Source organism: Folsomia candida, unplaced genomic scaffold, assembly GCF_002217175.1.
Source record: "Folsomia candida strain VU population unplaced genomic scaffold, ASM221717v1 Fcan01_Sc036, whole genome shotgun sequence".
NCBI lineage: Eukaryota > Metazoa > Arthropoda > Collembola > Entomobryomorpha > Isotomidae > Folsomia > Folsomia candida.
Genome location: NW_019091228.1, coordinates 737,652 through 759,275, shown reverse-complemented (window position 1 = coordinate 759,275; position 21,624 = coordinate 737,652). Strand labels below are relative to the sequence as shown.

General features: G+C 36.6%; 1 protein-coding gene across 1 annotated transcript; it reads right to left on the bottom strand.

Moving 5' to 3' along the window:
* Positions 1-10,926: 10,926 nt before the first annotated feature.
* Positions 10,927-20,077, bottom strand: LOC118432878 (cathepsin L-like proteinase). Its single transcript, XM_035860780.1, has 5 exons — positions 19,785-20,077; positions 15,678-15,854; positions 14,485-14,699; positions 12,638-12,738; positions 10,927-11,210 (listed from the first exon to the last, which is right to left on the bottom strand). The coding sequence occupies exons 1-5, from the start codon at positions 19,843-19,845 to the stop codon at positions 11,060-11,062; spliced, it is 705 nt and encodes a 234-aa protein (XP_035716673.1). The 5' UTR covers positions 19,846-20,077; the 3' UTR covers positions 10,927-11,059.
* Positions 20,078-21,624: the final 1,547 nt, after the last annotated feature.

Here is a 21,624-nt window from a genome sequence, read left to right as displayed (position 1 = left end):
AAAAAACATCTGGTTAAACAAGCAAAAAAACAAACAAAAAACAATCTGGGTTCGCGTCCTTATTCTAAGAATTTTTTTTAATTACTTCTTACCGTTCTTGGTAATATATTTTTCCAAAAACTGCTCTTAAGTTGAACGTTGCAGCATGGGCCAATGACAAATGGAGAATGGAGAAGTTCTATTTGAGTATTTTTATGAGGGAAATTAATCAAATTTACGACTCGTTTCCTTTCTTTCAAGGCGTTTTGGTTTTTTGTAGTTTTGTAGTACTGCGTCATTCTATACTAATCTATACATACCGTAAAATTTCTATTTATAGCCCTATTCTAATTATAGCCGGTCTCCAAATATAGCGTCGCTTAAACGGCGTACATACTGGGTACCAGTGAGAAGCAACTTTTACAAATATTGTGTTTACAGGTTGTATTGAAATTAAAGTTGAAGGGAGATAAAAGTAGTTGAAAAGTAATTGAGGGTGGTCACAAAACAGTTGTCAAAATATTGTTGATAGTATAGTACTCAAAAAAAGGTGAAAGTAGTCAAAAAGCAAATGAAGTAGTCAAAAAGTAATTGAAAGTAGTCAACAAATAGTTGAAGGTAGTAAAAAGGTAATTGATAGTAGTCAAAAAATAAATGAAAATAGTAAAAAACGTGGTTGAAAGTAGTCAAAAAGTAGCTAATGGTAATCAAAAAGTAGTTGGAACTAGTGGAAAGCAGTTGAAAGTAGTCAAAAAGTAGTTGAAGGTAGTCAAAAAGTAGCTAAAAGTAGTCAAAAAGTAGTTTTAAGTAGTAAAAAAGTAAATCAAAGTAGTCAAGAGTCCATAGTTGACATGCTGGCAGAAATTAAACCATTATTTAATTCTTCACATGTTTATTTATCAACATAAATCAGAGTGAATACAATTCATGTGCTTCCGTCTGCAAGTCTGATCTACCCAAATTGAAATTAGTACGTCAAGAATTACTTCACGTCCACACTTACCGCAGGCTTATTTGCACATTTATGTAGCTTTTGCACATAGGCTACATGAAATTTTAGATTGCCTAATTTGCCGAAATACTAGCTTGAAATGAAAATTGTCCTAATTTTACTTAAATATTATTACCATCTCTTTAAAAAAATAATTTAAACAGAGGTCAATATGCATGAGTGTTCCATACATTCAGTTCGTAATCTTGCTCAATTATTAAATAAAAACGTCATTAACTCGGTTGCAAATTTTTGAAATAAATATGTAGTTAGCATTTGTCGCATGTGTTTATCAAAGGCTTATACATGTATGTTATGAAAACTATTTTTTAAAAGGTGTTTATCTATGTATCAATACATACATAAAATGTGCATTGCTTAGCACGTTCTAATAGTTAGAAAGTACATATGTATTTATGAGTTTTGTACTATTTACGTATATGTAAATGTGAAACGTGTGCTTGCTTGGAAATAAAAAAGGCTTATCTTTTAGTTTAAAACTTGTTTGGTCTTAACTAACGTCGACTGGGGTTAGCCACAATTTTTCATTTACACGTTTTTTTGTAAACTTGATAATTTAAGCGAAGTAGGCATGACGATTATATAATAAGTTTCCACCGAAACAAATCACAAATTTGAATAATATTTCTCAGATTTTATATTTTTTTCCGACTTTTCTTCATGTAAAAATCACAATTTACAGCTTCACTTGCAGTGTAATAATCTTGTTCTCGCATTTTGAATTGATATTTGATTGCAAATTTAAATAATATGCTAATACAAATTTAACAACTTAATCTAACCATGTTATATAGAAGCCATACATATGTACATTTATGTTCATTCTCACTCATGTGACAGCTTTGGATTTTGAACGAAATTGAATTTCCTCTCATTTGAATGAAAAAGACTGAAACATTTCGTCATTCAAAATTAATAATGAGAGCACTTTTCTCTCCTTTCATTTTTCAACCTGTGATTAGTAAATGAAGCGAAGAAAGAAATGAAGTAAATTGAAATGAATTTGCAAGAAAATTACTGAATCTGAATGAAAATCTTGAGTCAGAAATGAAGGGGTGACTGAGTTTAGAATGAAAACTAAATTTTTAGAAAGCAAATATGCCTGAAAAATTTGTGCAAATACATCAATTAAACGGATTCCATGATTACAGACAAGGTTATTCAATTTTCGAAAGCTGGAATCAAGTCCCGGCTACAAATTGAGTATTTACTGTATGCACATGTACCGTAAATACTCTATTTATAGCCGGGGCTAAAATCCAAAAATGAGAGTCAAGGACCCGGCTACAATTAGAGACCGGATATAATTAGAGACCCGGCTAAATTTTGTTCTGCCCAAAATTTTAGATTTTTTAAAATCATGCCGACTCAATTTGAGTTTTTCAGTGTTCTTATTTAGCAATATATGCCATCAGCAACGCATTCACTTTAAATCTACATCTTCAAACGAGATTTAGCAGTTTTTTTAAATTTTCTGTCATGATTATATCGATTACTAACTTGAAATTAATAGCTAAAAATTATGATATCAACTTATTCGTTAATTAGAATATGTTCAACATTTTTCTTGAATTGGCAATGAACTGGGACACAGCGGAGAAGACAGATAATCAGAGACCCGGCCATAATTGGGGACCCGGCTATAATTAGAGACCCGGCTATAATTTTGAAATCTTGGTCTCTAGACCCGGCTATATTTGGAGACCGGCTATAATTAGAATAGGGCTATAAATAGAGGTTTTACGGTAAGCTAGAACATAATCGGTAAATATGTATGTATGGATACCCTCTAACACAATTGTAATTGTTCTAAATTCTACACGTGCTATTCCCCCTTTTAATTTTTAAATAGCCTTCGTCTCCATAGCCGGTGCCCCAGGAATTTTTAATAATCCAGTATTGTTTATCTTGTGCGTTTCCATATCTACAATTCACACAATTAGGCACATGTTTACTCTCCAGTGGCATACACTTGAACTTTTACAGAAATTGAGCTTTCGTAGAAACTAGGGCACTGTTAGTCTAAAATAGGGCATCCAAAATCGGTTTTTCCGATTTTGTAAAACCGGTTAAAAATCGGTTTTCGATTTACCCGAAAACCGGTTTTATAATTTTCCAAAAAACCGGTTTTATAGCACCCGAAAACCGGTTTTCGATTTTTGATAAAAATTGTTTTAGAACCACTAAATATTTGTCATTTCTTGTTTTTCGTCAAAAAATATACTGTTCTGAAATATTTTTTTCCAAATTAATGCCCTAAGTGTGTTCAACTTTAAATTTTACAACTTTATATTTATCAAATTTTTAAAATTTGGTAGAAAACCGGTTTCAAAACCGGTTTTGGAGAAAATCGAAAACCGGTTTTACGAAAGTTTGGCAAAATCGGAAACATCGAAAATCGGTTTTTCAAAATTTTCCGATTCTGGATGCCCTAGTCTCAAATTATGATGACCGGGTACTTTGAGATCAACAGTGCAGTGGCGTAGCTTCTCAGAATTCTCAACTTCTGTAAAAGTTCAACGGTGTGCGGAACATATTTATTGAGAAAAACCATTAAATATTACTTTGCTTACCCGACAGCTAGGGCAGCATGGCTGGCCTAGTTTTGACAGATCGGTATATCCAAAATACCGGTTCTATTGGTCCCTAACGGATCCGCGTTCATTGTGACAACAATCTAGAAAAATCGATAAGAAATGTAAGGATGATGTCCATTATTGTTGAATCGCGGTTTGGGCCGTTTGGGTTGTGTCGCAGTATAAAGAAAGGGCCATTCATGAATTATGTCAATTGTCAAGACGCCCCAACCTGTGGGGTCGTATGCAAATACGATTTTGCAAAACTACTTATTTAGATTATCTCGATTCGTTCCTGCGTTTATTATACTGCTGCCGGACAGACCGACGAATGGTAAAATTTTTTCTCATAAAGTAGCAGGAGCTACTTAATAGGTAATCTGCATATATATGTATTATCTGTACTCGCTGTACATATAGTATAATGTGGGTCATTATGTAATATGATATACGCTATAAACACTAAAACGCTAAAAACAGATAGGAACAGATAAACGCTAAAAACAACATATCACATGCCATAGTTTCGTTAAAAGTTAAAGTTCCCAGAAAACCACACCCACTGGGGGTGTGGTTTCGCAAATTTAATTTTTGCATCGTGTTCTGCTCGCCGAGATGAGAAAAACGACATATCACATGCCATGGTTTCGTTAAAAGTGAAAGTTTCCTGAAAACCACACCCACTGGGGGTGTGGTTTGGGAATTGTAATGAGCGCATCGGGATCTCCTCATCGAGCTGAAAAAAATGACATATCACAACCCATATTTTGACAAAAGTCGAAAAGTCGCCGAGAGCCACACCCACTGGGGTGGGGCATGTGACCACTTGAACCTCGTAGGGATTGACCTGGGTGTCGGTTTATCTTTTCGCCATGCAATTAGAATTTTGCGCTTTGAAACTCAATTGCATTACTAAATTGAATTTTACACATTTTTTTAGCTTGTGACCCTCATTTCAAGGGGGTGTGGTTGTATTTCAAAATTCTGAAAATATATATTTCGTAGAAACGTTCAAACTTTCTAAAACGGTCAAAACTTTGAAAATCGGTCGACAACTGACAAATTGGTGACAATGTCCATTTCCAATGTATTTGGCATTAGACGGTCGGGCACTTAACCTATATACCAAAAAAATCAAGAAAAAAGTTCTAATTACAAAATACATACCGTAGCGACCACATCCACACCGAGCAGTTTACATGGTTGACCGAAGCCTGGAAATTTAATAATTTGCATTAATTCTTATGTATGTACATATGTATGTATGTATGTAAGAGAGTGGTAAGATATCCGATTTAATCGGGTTCGCATTTTTAGCACCCGGCCAATTCTGATCGGATTTTAAAAAATATCGGTCTGACTTCACTTCGATGTACTTATTTTTTTGAAAACAAATTTAAACCCGAGATACGTCTAAAATTTCTCTATAAACCTACGATTCCTAACCACGTAACGAATCTTGCGAATAAAAAGGGACCGTGCAGAAAGCATGTGATCAATTTTAGGGGAGGTAAGGGTTAAGGCATGCTATCCTTCCCATGCGGATAATCACACGGAGCGGACAGGTCACACGGGGGGGGGACGGGTCAAAATTCTACGAAAATCGATCACATGCTTCATATACGGCCTGGAATATGTATGGATGAAATTAAATACATACCTTGACTCGAAGCGGTTGAAACGCAATATAAAAATAGCAACACGACCACCGGTTTTGCAAAAATTGGCGACATTATTTATGCACAGATTTGAGGATGAGACACGCTTCTTAGGTAGATGAAAAATGTAGGCAACTGTACCCGAGCCGTCTCATTTTTATACGAAATGATAACAGATTTGGCAATAAATAAATTCGTTACATATTTACATAAGTACATAGATAACTTGCATAAGAAGTAAAAGCAGCGATTGGTTTTCGATAATCGTCTGACTCTCTGAGGATGAAAAAGTGACATCAATGCTCCCCAGTTATGAATTGATTCGAGAATTTGCACGTTTTCCAGTAAACTGCGTAGCGTGACAGATTACTTTCATGCCAGGACTGCTGCGTGGTTAGGTATGAAATTGTTCGCTCGTGGAAGAAGTGAACTCTAACCCCGTACGTAACCGTCATACGTAAATATGTACAGTTGAACTTTATCAATTTATTGAGAGTTTTGCCAAACCAGCCAATTCTTTTGATTACACTAAGGCAAGGATTGAGGAGATGAAATCATCGTATCATTTATAGATTTATACCATGCATACATGTTCAAAAAATATTTATTCATTCAACGTTCATTCATTCAAAGCCATGAAAAAAATATTCATTCCTTATTCACTCATTCATAATTTGTAAGAAAATATTCATTAATTATTCATTTATTCATTATTCATTTCATTCAAAATTCACAGTATTAGATGAATTTCTCAACTTTCCCAACTGTATTAAGCATTGAGCTAAAAATGAATTATGAAAAAATATTCATTCGTTATTCATTCACACGAATTGAATAAATATTCACTCCATATTCATTTATTCAAAAATCAGAATAAAATATTCATTCAAGGGTTGCCGCGGGTAGCGAAAATGCTACCCGTTACCCGACCCGTTACCCGCAGCACAACCACCCGGGTACCCGCACGGGTACCGTGCGGGTACCCGTTACCCGCTACCCGTTATGAGAATTAAGTTAAAACCTCACCAGCCACCAGAATAAATTCGATTTAATTAATTATTGGCTCATTTTGGTTGATATGTATTTTGATACAATGCTACGCAAGTAACGCATGCCATACTTTGGTATGGGAATGTCACTAGATGTTTCTGAAACCAAACTTTTTGGCTTACAATGGAACATTTTTCAAACTACATCGGAATTTCTTAGCGTATTATATCATAAATCCCAAAATTAGGAATTATCGATTATATTTCCCTTAAATAGCCAGTTTAAAGAAAACTATTGGGGGCAGAGTTCAAAGTCCACAATGGTTTCCGTCCAGTGGAGGAAAAACATGAAGAACATTTACCTAAAAATTGAACTTTGCCGACAATATTTTTCTTCAAAGTGGACATTCAACGGAAAGTATTCCTAATGTGTTGCTTGACTTATTAATATGTATACTCGTTAGACAATCTTGGTGTAGCTTGATCAAGGTTCAATCCATAGTTTGATTTTTTAAAATTTTGGTATAAATGAAGTTTTCATTACAAAATTGTATACAAATAACATTATTGCTTTCAATCAGATTCAGGTTTTTCACCTTTAAAGTATAAATTAAAATCTCATCAGTCTTACACAAAAATTCAAGTCAAATTATTACTCATATTTTAGAGCAGGCAAATTATGGTTGAGAAACAATAATTTCTCCGCATTTTCGGGGCGTGAAAAGTATTTGAGACTAGGGTTGCCGCGGGTAACGGGTCGGGTACCCGTTACCCGCATACCCGCACGATTCTTGCGGGTACCCGTTATTTGCGGGTAGCTAGAGCTACCCGCACGGGTAACGGGTAGTTCAGTTTTTATTTAATTTTCGTCATAACTCAGTTCACAAAGAAAGTTAGCAGCAAGTTAGTCCATTTGCCAGCAAAAGCGTCAATTTATTATTTTTCCATTTCAAAATTTGTCATTTGCCAGTAACAAGCGTTTACAGCGAACGTCTCTTTTCGGACGCCATAGAAGCTTATGCCAGCCTCAAATACATTTCATGTCCAGAAAATGCGGAGAAATTATTGTTTCGCAAGTATAATTTGCCTAAAATATCAATAATAATTTGACGTGTATTTGTGTGTATTTATGTAAGATTGACGAGCTTTTAATTTGTGCGTTGAAGATGAAAAACCTGAATCTGATTTAAAGCAAAAAATTTATTTGTAGGCAATATTTTTTAATGACAACTTAATTTAAATCAAAAATTTGAAAAAATCAAACTAAGGAGTGGAGCTTCACCACCTGCCCTTCACAGATCTTGATGCCCTTTGGAGATCTGGTAGGGTCCCATGAGTGTACTAAAACCCTGAAGTGGTTTGACTCCATGGCCACATTTGCGCCTGCCACACCCACTCAAATGTGTAAAAAACACGAAAAAACCCTGTTTTCATATACTTTAAATGTCACCAAAAATCCAATTTGGGTCGAATTTTGATAAAATTTACATTTTTGTGATGCCAGATACTTGTGTGATCATATCCAGTAGATATCTCAACTTTTTTGAAATTTTGAATTTTTTCGAATAATTCATCAGCTCGAAAATTTTGAAAATTTCAAAAAAGTTGAGATTGCCATTGGATATTATCAGACAAGAATCTGGGATCACAAAAATGCGAATTTTATCAAAATCCGAGCAAAATTGTATTTTTGGTGGATTTTTGAAGTTGGTAACTTTTGTGGTTTTCATCACTTTGAGTGGGTGTGGCGGGCTCAAATGTGGCCATGGATTCAAACCACTTCAGGGTTTTAGTACACTCATAGGACCCTACCACACATCCATAGGACATCGAGATCTGTGAAGGGCAGGTGGTGAAGCTCTCCTCCTAAGAACTGGACCTTTTTCAAGCTATACCAAGATTGCCCAGCGAGTATATCAAAATGTCAGGCCAAAAATTAGGAGTCGTCTGATACTTATCTTTCGGTTGAATGATCCCTTCAAAGAAAAATATGGCGGCAACGTTTAATTTTTAAGTAAATGTTCCGTATCTTTTCCTCGCCTGGAAGAAAACCATGGTGGACTTTGAACTCTGTCCACCAATAGTTTCCTTTAAACGAGTCATTCAACATAGAAATTAGTGTCGTATAACTCCTATTTCTTGGCTTAATTTTTTGATATACATAAATCCGTATAGCCTGAAAAACCATCTAATGTAAGCCAAAAATTTTGGTTTCAAACATAACGAGTGATATCTATGTACGGCCAAATTATGGCATGCGTTACTTGCATAGCATCATCTTATAGTAGATATCAACCCAATTTGGGTTACCCAAATGAACAAATAATTGATCAAATCAAATTTATTCTGAAGTTTGGTTAGTTTTTAACCTAATTCTCATAACGGGTAGCGGGTACCCGCACGGGTAACCGTGCGGGTACGGGTAGTAGTGCTGTGGGTAGCGGGTCGGGTAACGGGTAGCATTTTCGCTACCCGCGGCAACCCTATTTGAGACTGCCGTAGGCTTCTGTGGCTTCCGAAAAGACAAGCTCGTTATACACCCTAGCTGTTGTAAAATGGCAAATTTTGAAATGGATAAATAATAAATTGACGCTTTTGTTGGTAAATGGACTAATTTGCTGCTAACTTACTTTGTGAACTGATTTATGCCGAAAATTAAATAAAAACAGAACTACCCGTTACCCGTGCGGGTAGCTCTCGCTACCCGCAGATAACGGGTACCCGCAAGAATTGTGCGGGTATGCGGGTAACGGGTACCTGACCCGTTACCCGCGGCAACCCTAGTTCCTCACCCCACAAAGTATATATATTCTGAATCCTCTCACCGAGACCTTTCCAACGATACCCCACTTATGGGGTTATGTGACACTTTACTGCCCGAAATTTCCTACTGACCCCTGGAAATAGGTCACTCAGGTCGATTTCGACCTTTTATGTAATTGATAATTATTTGACTACTAAATATGTAGAACATATTAAAAATTGGGGTAAATCAAACTGACACTAATGGACAAAATGAGCATTAAGAGTACTTCATAGGAACGTGTATCAAAATCGATCTTTCTACAAAGTACCTTTAATATTGGAGTTATGAGGTTCAACGAAACGGCGTTCGAAGCAGAATATATGGTTTCTGTAGAGATATGGGGCTAGAAGGATACCGTTCCATAAATGTCGAAACTTTCGACATTTATGTTTTTGAAATACTTTCGACTCGAAAGTATTTCAAAAACATTTAAAAAAAGTGTGAACAATTTTCAGGTAGTGAAAACTATGTACAAATTTCAACATAGGCGGGCAAACTCCATGAAGCGTTTAGCCCGGTCCCAAATAAGGATCGGACGCCAAGTTTGGGGAAAATAAGCATACTGGTAGCGTCCCAATCATTTTTCCCAGCATTTGGGGCGATGTAAAAAATTTGGGGCACCGTGAGACAAAATGCTCGTACACGTGTACACTAAATTTTTATTCTATTCGACACGTGTAAGAGCGTTTTTAGCTTTGTGACAACACTGTCATCACCATGTAACGTTTTTTCCGAAGCTAGTCATTGACATGAAGCACATAATTTCAAAATTTCAGTCAAATCGGAGGGTTACACTTCAGAAAATCGCATTGTAACTTACAATGATAGGACTTACTGGAGTTCCTGGCGCACGTACTACGAAGCGTACGTACACGCACGTACGTACGTACGTACACGCACACGTACTCGTAGCCATAATAGCCATATAATCGGCGTAATAATACGTAACCATGTGGTAATGAAATATTTTCCACTGACAATGGAGGTCTCCCAACATATGCATGCTCACAGATTTGAACCAAACCACCGTCAATGGATCACAAATACAATTAGTATGAAATTTGAAAACGGCGCTATCTACCAATTCTCTAGTTTAGCGGATACATTTGCATAAAAAGAGGAAAATATGCCCCCTCAAGGCTAGCAAAGTTTTCATTTTCCAAATTTACTGCGCATTTTTCCCGCTTTGGATGCAAATATTCCGCCAAACAAGTATATGTACATTGGCAGATTGTGCCACTTTACAAATTTCATACTAATTATACTTATTTGTGATCCATTGACGCTAGTTTGATTCAAATCCGTGAGCATACGTTGGAAGACCTCCACTGTGAGAAGAAACCATTGTTAAGGGGTGAAACCCCTTTATAAGATTGATATGTCCGTCCGTCTGTCCGTCGGTTCAATAACTCAAAAACGGTTCAGCATATTGACTTGAAATTTGGAACATAAATACTTCATACACAAACAAAGGTTAAATTCCAAGATGAACCCTGTAGGTCACACCGTCCAAGGTCAAAAGGTCATGAAATATCATTGATAGGTCAAATTGCATGCATGTCAATTTGATCTGAAATTTAACGCCGAATTCAACGGTGAACTCCGTTTTGACATCAGAGGTCACAAAAGGTCACTTAGAGGTCGCTGAAAGGTCACTAAACGTTATATGTATCTGATACATTTGTAAATTTTAACTGAATTTTAACCCCGAATACAATGGTGACATTCATTTTGACCTCAAAGAACATGAATTTGTGAAATGACTGTTTGTTAACTGTTAACTGACACCAAATGTTAATTTGATACATATGTCACATCACAAATGTTATAAAGTTCTCGGTTTCACCCCTTGGTTACATGCGTTTAACGGTTTATTTGTGTATAAATACAATATGAAATTATTAATAAATCAAACTTCTTAAAAATTACTAGTGCATCCTGAGAATGCTTAAAATTGATACACAATTTTAACAATTCTAACAACTATAATATAATTCTTAAATACACAAATACTTGCATATGTAGGTCCCTGTGTAAGTCTAAAAGTCTAAAAACGTCGGATAAAGCGCAATTTGGTCGATTCCACACATATTTTTGTTTCTGACGATTCTGAGATAACCATTTTCTCCCCAGTTTGGGCCCAAAGACATTTTAACAATCCAGTAATCTTTCCCGGCTTCGGTTCCATACCTGAAATCAATTACGTAAACACATCGTTATCATGGTGTACATACCCCGCGGGAAGTTGGAAATTCGAATAAAAGCAATTAAACAAAACGGCGTATATGTCTTTCTGCCGAGTAAAAATTTTATTGAATTCGTAGGGTGCCCGATTTTATCTGAGATTATCATATCAGTTCGGATAGAATAGGGGAAAATACGGGTCGGATACCCATTGGAGAGCATTTCAAATTATCCGATCGTGTCTATGGATATCCGACGGATATGGGAGAATTCAAAAATGATAAATTATCATATTTGGGACGGCAATTCGGAATTGCCGTTTTAAAATTTTGGGACAACTATATATCGTCGTACTAATTCATAAAAGACCTAAGTGCAGTCGATGCTAAGTTCATAAAAGACCTAAATGCAGTCGGTGTTTCATTCAGAAACGACCGAAGTGCAGTCGATGCTCAATTCAGAAAAGACCTAAGTGCACAGAAAAAAAATTAAAAAAGACCTATGTGCAAGTATGTATTTAATTATGGCTAAATCTTGCCAAAATGATTTTTCATATATATTGCGCGATTTAGCCATAAGTAAATACATACTTGCACATAGGTCTTTTTTAATTTTTTTTCTGTGTACTTAGGTCTTTTCTGAATTGAGCATCGACTGCACTTCGGTCGTTTCTGAATTAAACACCGACTGCACTTAGGTCTTTTCTGAATTTAGCATCGACTGCACTTAGGTATTTTATGAATTAGTACGACGATATACAAAATATGCTTCAGCCATAAATTTTGGTAAAGAATCTGAGCATTTCTGTGGCTACACCATCCATGATGGGACCGTCTACGGATTACGTCACAGAAAAGGCATTTTTGTCAACAAGTGCACAAATTACAAAAATTCTATAAAAAATGGAGTGAATTTTTTAATGCCAAAAGTTTATGGATGTCGGAGAATTGAAAATACCTATATTTGGGACGGTTCTTCGGAAGTGCCGTTTTAAAATTTTGCGACAATATGTACAAAATATGCTTCAGTGGTAAACTTTTTAACTAATCTGAGCATTTCTATGGCTACACTATCTATGGATTACGTCACAGAAGACGCATTTTTTTTTAAAAATTAAATTGATGTCGGACAAGAGATAGCAACTATGTATCTAGGATCAAAAAGTGCACAAATTATCTGGTGTCTAATTTGTCCTGGGTCGGTGACCCTCAATTTTGGATTTGAACTCCGACCATACATAAATACAATATTTACGGTTTACAGAAAATATTAATTTCTGGGACATCTGCCTGCTATATATTTGCATGAATTTTCGAGTTATGGATTTTCTATTGGTGATACGATCTTTATCCCTAATGCTTATCCGAAGCCATGAAACTACCAAAATTTAGCACCATATATTTGTCATTTGAGTTATTTAGAGTGCAGCTTACCTAACAATTATGGCATTAAAGGTGGTTGTTGTACTACAGTTTGGTCCGTCTAAAATACCGCTCCTATAGACAGACGGATCCAAGTCCAGTCCTACAGCAATCTGTACAAAAACACAAGTTGTGTGTCGAATTACATAGTTTGACGGGTAGAGGGTGTTGATCAGGGTTCGAAAAACCTGAGGTTTTCCACGAGTTTTTGTAGGTTATAGGGCTGGTTGAAATAAAATTCAGAAAATTACATATAAGATTTTCGGTATTTTCATTGACTTTGATTTTTAAGTCTAAAGTTCATATTTAGCAAGTAAATAAATCAGAAATAATACCAGCATACGTAATGATACATACTTGGAGATTCAATTGGCAGATAAAAATGTTCAAAATTTGGTTTACCTAACCTAACCTATTGTATTAAGTTGTAGTTTTTAGAATATTGTTTCAATCAGTCCCAAAATTTTACAAATACCAAGGAAAGCCCCGCACAAAAACCCATTAAGCATTGGGGTTTTTCCGGAGATTTGATACCCTCAAAAACCCACAAAAACCCAAACCCCCCAAAAAACCGAGGTATCGAACCCTAGTGTTGATTTAATTGGGCCCGTTGGGTTTTTTGGAACCCGACACAAATTCATGGCTAAAAATAAAAGAGCTAATAGAACCATTAGTAAAAATTGGTGAGAGACTGATTAGAAACGAATTTATGATAACAAAATCAACCCCAGAATTTCTACCGTCTTAGAGATACAAGTTTTCAAAAAAATTGCCCGTAGATAAAATGGTAAATTGGATGACAGAATTTATCGGAAATTTAGAAACAATATGTAAGAGTCTAAATTGTTTTGATATGGTTAAGATTGATTCCCAGGGTATCCAACTTCAGGGTATGGTACCCCAGGTTTTAGGGGTATCGCGGGTTTTGGGTAGCAAATTTGACCAATACCCACGGGTAGTCGGGGGTTTTCAAACTTAAAAAAGTGCAGTGCATAATATATTACACATAACAGCACGTTACTGAGAATTCTATTTATTACTTGGCTATTAAAATTGAATTAATAGACTGCTTTGTTGGAAAATTGCTGAAAAAGTAGATTGTTTTCATAACCTAATATATGCATGAGGTACTGACGCAGTCTGAACCCCAAAACCCCGACTACCCACAAAACCCCCTAGCGGAAGTATGGGTAGGCAGGGTAGGCATTGCCTAGGGTCCCCCGCGGAGCTGGGGCCCCGAAATTCCCCGGACGTTTTATAAATTTGTTACCTCCCGAACATAGGGGAAACTAGGGACTAGCGTTGCAGAAGTGGCATAATAAAATCAGAACAAACTGAATTTTTGTGAAGAAATTCTGCCAAATATCTATATTATAATTTCCATTCTAAAAATTCTTAAATGGTGATGGGAATTACCACTATCAAATTTTCTATTTATTTTCATACAGGCTTTGCGCGCAAGTCCAAGATTGATTAATATTTTTTCATGTGCTAAAATTATCAATTTTTTAAATTATTTAGCTCTAACAACATTAATCAAAGTACTGCAAAAATTGAACTCCGTGCTACCAGCCAGCTCTACCATCAGTTTTTGAGGTTGTGGTTTTATTAATATATAATTTTAGGTAAGCTTTTGTCGTTTGACAATACGGCGCAAAATTACCTTCCTAAGACCACAAAATGTCCCTAGTTTCTTAATATTTTCAAATCTGTCAGGGACAGGGGCCCCCGATGTGCTTTTGCCTACCGGCCTAAAATTTATATTTCCGCTACTGTCAAAACCCCGGGGTATTCGTTTTCATATGGGGTCGAATTGCATCAAAATCCTTGAGTTGATTATATAATTCCTATATTTTTACCGGACCAAACTTTCCGACGGCATCCCGCATGGCATTTTCGCCACCGTATATCTGGACTATCCCATTGATGCGTGCCACCACGTTGTGTCGATTGTACTTGCACATTCCCTGTTGTCCGGTATACGGGTAGAAAACACTACCCTGTAGACCCATTGATTCAACAAACTTCAAGCCTCCGTAGGTGGAGCCCTCTGAACATCCTTCGCTGCTGACGCCTGCGAAAATTTAAAAATATTGAAATGATTTTTGAACTACCTAAATTTGTTCCATCGGAATTAATAAACATCTCTGCGGTTTTCGAGGAAAATATTTGATTTACTGAAAAATTGCTTGGTCTTACAAGTTAAGTTTTCTCAACGTATGCTAACAGATTTGGACCAAACTAGCGTCAATCGATCACAAATATAATTAGTATGAAATTTTGCAAATGCTCAAGTTTAGCGGAAATATTTGCATAAGAAGATGAGGAAACGCACCACAGAGGCTTGCAAATTTATCATTTTCCAAATTTTCTGCACATTCTTCCCGCTGTGGATGCAAATATCTCCGCCAAACCTGCGCATTGGCGGATGGTTCCATTTGCAAATTTCATACTAATTTTATTTGTGATCGATTGACGCCAGTTTGGTCCAAGTCTGTAAGCATACGTTTGGAGACCTCCATTGCTAGTGATCCACAGGGTAGGGAAAACCCGGGGGGCTTGCCACAGCAAACAATAATAATATGTCTTTAATATATTAAAGACAGATACCCATGGGTTATACAAGGGTTTTGTGGGTAGTTGGGGTTTTGAGTGTTAGCTGAGTCATCTAAAAAGTTTTGAAACCAATCTGCCTTTTCAGCAATTTCGCAACAAAGCTGCTTATTAATTAAATTGTAATAAGTAATTAATTTATAGAATTGATAGTAATGCCTGCTTATTGAATTTGAAAACACCGTATTGCTGAATTTTACTACGCAATACCCGCACAACCCCAAAAAACCTATTCCTTGATGACCCAAAATTACCTTCGTCCGGCCAATAAAACATTTTTGGAACTCACAATTTCGTAATAATTGTTCATTTTTTTGTAAATAGGACAATTGTTACACACTTTTGTACTTGGTCACAGGACGTAATTTTAAAAACTTTTGGACACTCTCATGGAAATAATTGATGCATGCTTTTTCCAATTATTTATACATAATCTTACAGTCAACCATTTGCTGCTCAGAAAACTCGACGAGATGCCCGGTCCTTTTGGCGAGGTGACTTTCCACAACTCCGACGGCACTGAATGCCCAGTCGGAACGGCAGGAACCTTGATTTTTAACAGGACTTACGATCCCGTGGGTTCTCCAGTCGATGGAATCAGGCACAGCGGGCAAATCTGAAATGCAGGAATATGTAAATAAAGAACGTCCGGGAATGAATGGGAATGGTCTGAAAATGTGGTCATAAAATCACAATGAGTTATCGGAATTTTAAACTTTTTGCATATGTATAATACCAAATACGTACCTACATAATTTAATTAATAGCTAAGGCCGCCACACCCCCGTTGGCGACTAGTTCGATTTTCTTGCGAAGATTTTTCATTAAATTTTTTCCCGAAGTTTTTGCCACTTGCGAGGTGATTTTCTTCCATCGTCCTTTGAATTTTCGAAAGGTGTCAGGCACATCTTGAAGCCGGGAGTATACTGACTTAGAACGTGCCCAGAATTTTTCGATTGGGCGGAGTTGGGGTACATTAGGTGGGTTGATATCTTTTGGTACGAAATCAATATTTTTCTTTCTGAGGTACTCGGTCACTTTCTTTGCATAGTGACAAGTGGCGAGGTCAGGCCAAAACAAAACTTTATCATTTTTGTGAAACCTATTAATAAATGCTTCCAATCCAGCCTTGACGCAATTTTTCAGATAAATATCTTGATTGATATTCCCTTCGAGAACTACCGGGTCTGATACATGTCCGTGACTGGAGATGCATTGCCAAATGCAATATTTCTTTGGAAATTTGTCTTTTTTTCGTACTTTTTCTTCATAAGCCACTTCAGAGGGATCCGAGCTATGAAAAAAATGACGCCCTGGAAGATTTGAAGGGTCAACCGGAACATACGTTTCGTCATCCAGGATCACTACTTTTCCACGCATTTTCTTCAACAATTTTTGATAGCAATCCTTGATCCGACTTTCTTGTACGGGCTTGTAATTTGGTGCAGGTTTTTTGGTCCTTGCTTTGATTCCTAATTTATGGACCTTAATTTCCCCCAGGTAGCTTTTGGAAATTTTGACTTTCCTGGCAGCTACAGCTACTGACGTTGATGGCTTGGTTTTGAAAATTTTTTCAATTCTATTTTTCACTCGAGTGGTCGCTAGCTTCGCCGGACGACCAGCTGGCTTCTTGAATTGCACATTTTCGGAATCCTTGAACTTTTTTATGTAGGAATACACATTTGAACTTGGAATTCCTTCCTGCTTAAAAAAGTTCCAGGTCACCTTGGAGTCTCGGTTGGCTGTCGTGTTGTAGAACTCCATCACTCGTTTTGCTAACAGCTCCCTTTCAAACAAGCTTCTTCTACCCTTATCCATTTTTGAAATTTAAGAGTGATATACCAAATTGACCCTAATGAAGTGGGCTTTCAGAAATTTAAATTATTATAGTTCGCGGGTTTATTGATTTGTCAATATACTCGCTAGAGCGTGCATTCCCATTCATTCCCGGACGTTCTTTAATTGAAGGCACCTTTACGTATTTTTAATTGCGATATGATCCCGTCAACTTATATTACAAAGCCCAAAAAAATCACCCATGAAGTGTTCATTTTGGCCTCTCATTTTGAAAAATTGTTAAAAAATTTTGACCTTTGACCTTTCGATGACCTTAAAAATCGGCGACGCGGAAATAATCGGCTATGAGTTTATACAACTGCGTGCAAAGTTTCGAAGCTCTAAGTTGACGGGATCATATCGCAATTAAAAATACGTAAAGGTGCCTTCAATTAAAGAACGTCCGGGAATGAATGGGAATGCACGCTCTAGCGAGTATATTGACAAATCAATAAACCCGCGAACTATAATAATTTAAATTTCTGAAAGCCCACTTCATTAGGGTCAATTTGGTATATCACTCTTAAATTTCAAAAATGGATAAGGGTAGAAGAAGCTTGTTTGAAAGGGAGCTGTTAGCAAAACGAGTGATGGAGTTCTACAACACGACAGCCAACCGAGACTCCAAGGTGACCTGGAACTTTTTTAAGCAGGAAGGAATTCCAAGTTCAAATGTGTATTCCTACATAAAAAAGTTCAAGGATTCCGAAAATGTGCAATTCAAGAAGCCAGCTGGTCGTCCGGCGAAGCTAGCGACCACTCGAGTGAAAAATAGAATTGAAAAAATTTTCAAAACCAAGCCATCAACGTCAGTAGCTGTAGCTGCCAGGAAAGTCAAAATTTCCAAAAGCTACCTGGGGGAAATTAAGGTCCATAAATTAGGAATCAAAGCAAGGACCAAAAAACCTGCACCAAATTACAAGCCCGTACAAGAAAGTCGGATCAAGGATTGCTATCAAAAATTGTTGAAGAAAATGCGTGGAAAAGTAGTGATCCTGGATGACGAAACGTATGTTCCGGTTGACCCTTCAAATCTTCCAGGGCGTCATTTTTTTCATAGCTCGGATCCCTCTGAAGTGGCTTATGAAGAAAAAGTACGAAAAAAAGACAAATTTCCAAAGAAATATTGCATTTGGCAATGCATCTCCAGTCACGGACATGTATCAGACCCGGTAGTTCTCGAAGGGAATATCAATCAAGATATTTATCTGAAAAATTGCGTCAAGGCTGGATTGGAAGCATTTATTAATAGGTTTCACAAAAATGATAAAGTTTTGTTTTGGCCTGACCTCGCCACTTGTCACTATGCAAAGAAAGTGACCGAGTACCTCAGAAAGAAAAATATTGATTTCGTACCAAAAGATATCAACCCACCTAATGTACCCCAACTCCGCCCAATCGAAAAATTCTGGGCACGTTCTAAGTCAGTATACTCCCGGCTTCAAGATGTGCCTGACACCTTTCGAAAATTCAAAGGACGATGGAAGAAAATCACCTCGCAAGTGGCAAAAACTTCGGGAAAAAATTTAATGAAAAATCTTCGCAAGAAAATCGAACTAGTCGCCAACGGGGGTGTGGCGGCCTTAGCTATTAATTAAATTATGTAGGTACGTATTTGGTATTATACATATGCAAAAAGTTTAAAATTCCGATAACTCATTGTGATTTTATGACCACATTTTCAGACCATTCCCATTCATTCCCGGACGTTCTTTATTTTGCTAACTGTATATATTACTTGGGAGGAATACGTGCGACCTTTTCAATGCCAAATCTTGATGCCATTTGGATATGTTGTAGGTCTATACGAGTGTAGAAAAAGTGAAGGAGGATTAAGGTCCATGGGCCCTAGTTCGCCAGCCACACCCCTTTAAAGGGGCGCTAATGCCAAACTAGCCGCACTAAAAAATTCGCCAAAAATCCAATTTTGCTCGGATTTCCATAATATTGACATATTCTTGATCCTAGATAGTTGCTTTATCATATCCAACATCAAATTCGACCCTTTTAAAATTTTCAAATTTTTTTAAAATCTTCTGATTAGGGGTATGTATCGAAAAAGTGTGAAATTTCAAAAAAGTTGGGTTTGATATTGGATATGATAAAGCAACTACCTGGGATCAAGAATATCTAAATATTTTGAAAATCCGAGCAAAATTGAATTTTTGGCGAAGTTTTTAGTGCGGCTAGTTTGGCATTGGGCGCCCCTTCAAAGGGGTGTGGCTGGCGAACTAGGGCCCATGAACCTTAACCCTCCCTCACTTTTTCTACACTCGTATAGACCTACAACATATCCAAAGGGCATCAAGATCTGGCATTGAAAAGGTCGTACGTACTCCTCCTTAACTGCCTTGGTTACAATTGTGATTCCGAGTGGGTAGTGAAATATTTCCGTCAGGTCGTAACATTATAAGTACCGGTTTCAAAATCATTATAACTCTGAGTCAACATTGTAACCAAGGCGGTTAAGTCATATATTGACACCGGCGGTGTTGATTTGAGAAACTTTTGTTTTGAGTGTATAACTATTTAACACCGTCATGGTTCCCATCGGCTCTATTTAGATGTTAATGTGCATTGACGTTTCACTCCTTTCGTGTTTCACCCTTTGCTTAATAAATGACGCGTAGGAAAAATTGAAGCCCAATAAAGTAAATGAAATAAGCGTGAAATAAAATTACTTAACATTAATTGAAACTACAATTTTCACCTTGTGGAGGGGCGCGATTATTCCAAAATGGGAGTGCTCCCCATTCTGGCGGTGTTGCCATCTCGGGGGGAAATGTAGAACTGGAAAATAGATTAGAATAGATTCAAGTAATATCTAAGTAAGCTCAAACTTGGAAGTATTCAAAAGTCACTTGTGACAATTTTTTAGCACGGGTATCTTATTAATTATGTATCTAACACACGTAAAAAAGTACAGTAAAAAAAGAGGATGCCACGATCAAAAGGTATAAATTGGCCAACGTTGTGCAAATTTACCCAGGAGCGTGTAGATAAATTGGGTACCGCAAAAATCGCGATTTTCTAGACCGCCTTCTTGTGTTACGTAATTTATGGACGGCTCCCCACCTGGAGGAGAAATTTTTTCTAAATTTTACACAACGGTTGGGTAAATTTTACCTTTTGGTTGTGTCATACTCTTCCTTCACTCAAACCTAATTAAAATTAAGTTATATTTATTTACTTAGAGTGCATCTATGCATTTACGAAAGATTGACTTACCACCCGCCATAAATAATGAAGGGCCATCTCTGTTGCCGGGGGATTCGGTTTGTCCCGGGACTCATTTCCAGAGATGTGAAGGCAGCTCGGGTGAAATCCTGCAGAAATTGGAGCGCCAGCAGAACCTGATAGAGCAAAGAGCAAGTGTCAGCGAGGTGCCAATTTTCGGATACAAATTGAAATATTTAGAGTTGATTGTTTTACCTATAAATATTATATTTTCGGAAAAATAGCATTTTTTTAATTTGCAAGCATTTAAGATTGCTATAGAATTCTACAATTTTACCGATTATTTTAAAAGTATGTATTTTTTATTATGACGACGAACAGTGATCATAAGTAATTATACATATGTAAGCATAATCCCGCCAGCAACGAAATAGAATGCAGGAATGCTAAGGAAATTTTATGACGGGACTTGCTTTTCCAAATTATACATAATTATAGTATACTTACAATGCAAGTCTTTTACGTGTACAACTCAGATCTGGTTGGGACCAATTTTATTTTGTTCACCACAAAAAATAAGAACACCTGTATTCTTTCATTTTTCCTAATGCGCTAATTTGAGCGCGAGGCGCGAATTTTAAAACATTTTTCTGCCACAACCTCGGTTTTTAAAAATTCTGTACATTTTCGAATTTTAGCGCGAATCCAAAAATTCGAAAACAAGTCTCTTCAGAATGCCTTACCTGACTTATGAAAAATTCAATTGTATCGAAATTTGATTTTCAAATTTTTTTGCCAATTTTTGAAATTCATTAAAATTATAAACTCCTTCAAATTTTTAATTAAAAAAAATAATCCATTTGAATTTTTAATAAGTCAGGTAAGTCATTCTGAAGAGACATGTTTTCGAATTTTTGGATTCGCGCTAAAATTTGAAAATTTACAGAATTTTTAAAAACCGAGGTTGTGGCAGAAAAATGTTTTAAAATTCGCGCCTCGCGCTCAAATTAGTGCATTATGAAAAAGGAAAAAATATGGATATGCTTATTTTTTGTGGCGAACAAAATAAAATTGGTCCCAACCAAATCTGAGTTGTACACGTAAAAGACTTGCATTGTTAGACATTTAACCTTGTTAGTAAAATTGGAAAACACCGACTGAAGATGTTTGTTATTTTTCAAATCAGCTTTAATCGAGACACAATGTTTCCTAATGATGTTTTGTTGCGATTGAACAGTTGTAAAATCTGGTCCTACCTAAAGCTTTTAGGTAGGACCAGATTATTATCTTTGTTGGGTCAATGTTTGTCTAGCATATTTACTTACAAGCAACTCGTATCACTCGGACATTCTGTCTGCTTTAATATCTGGTTG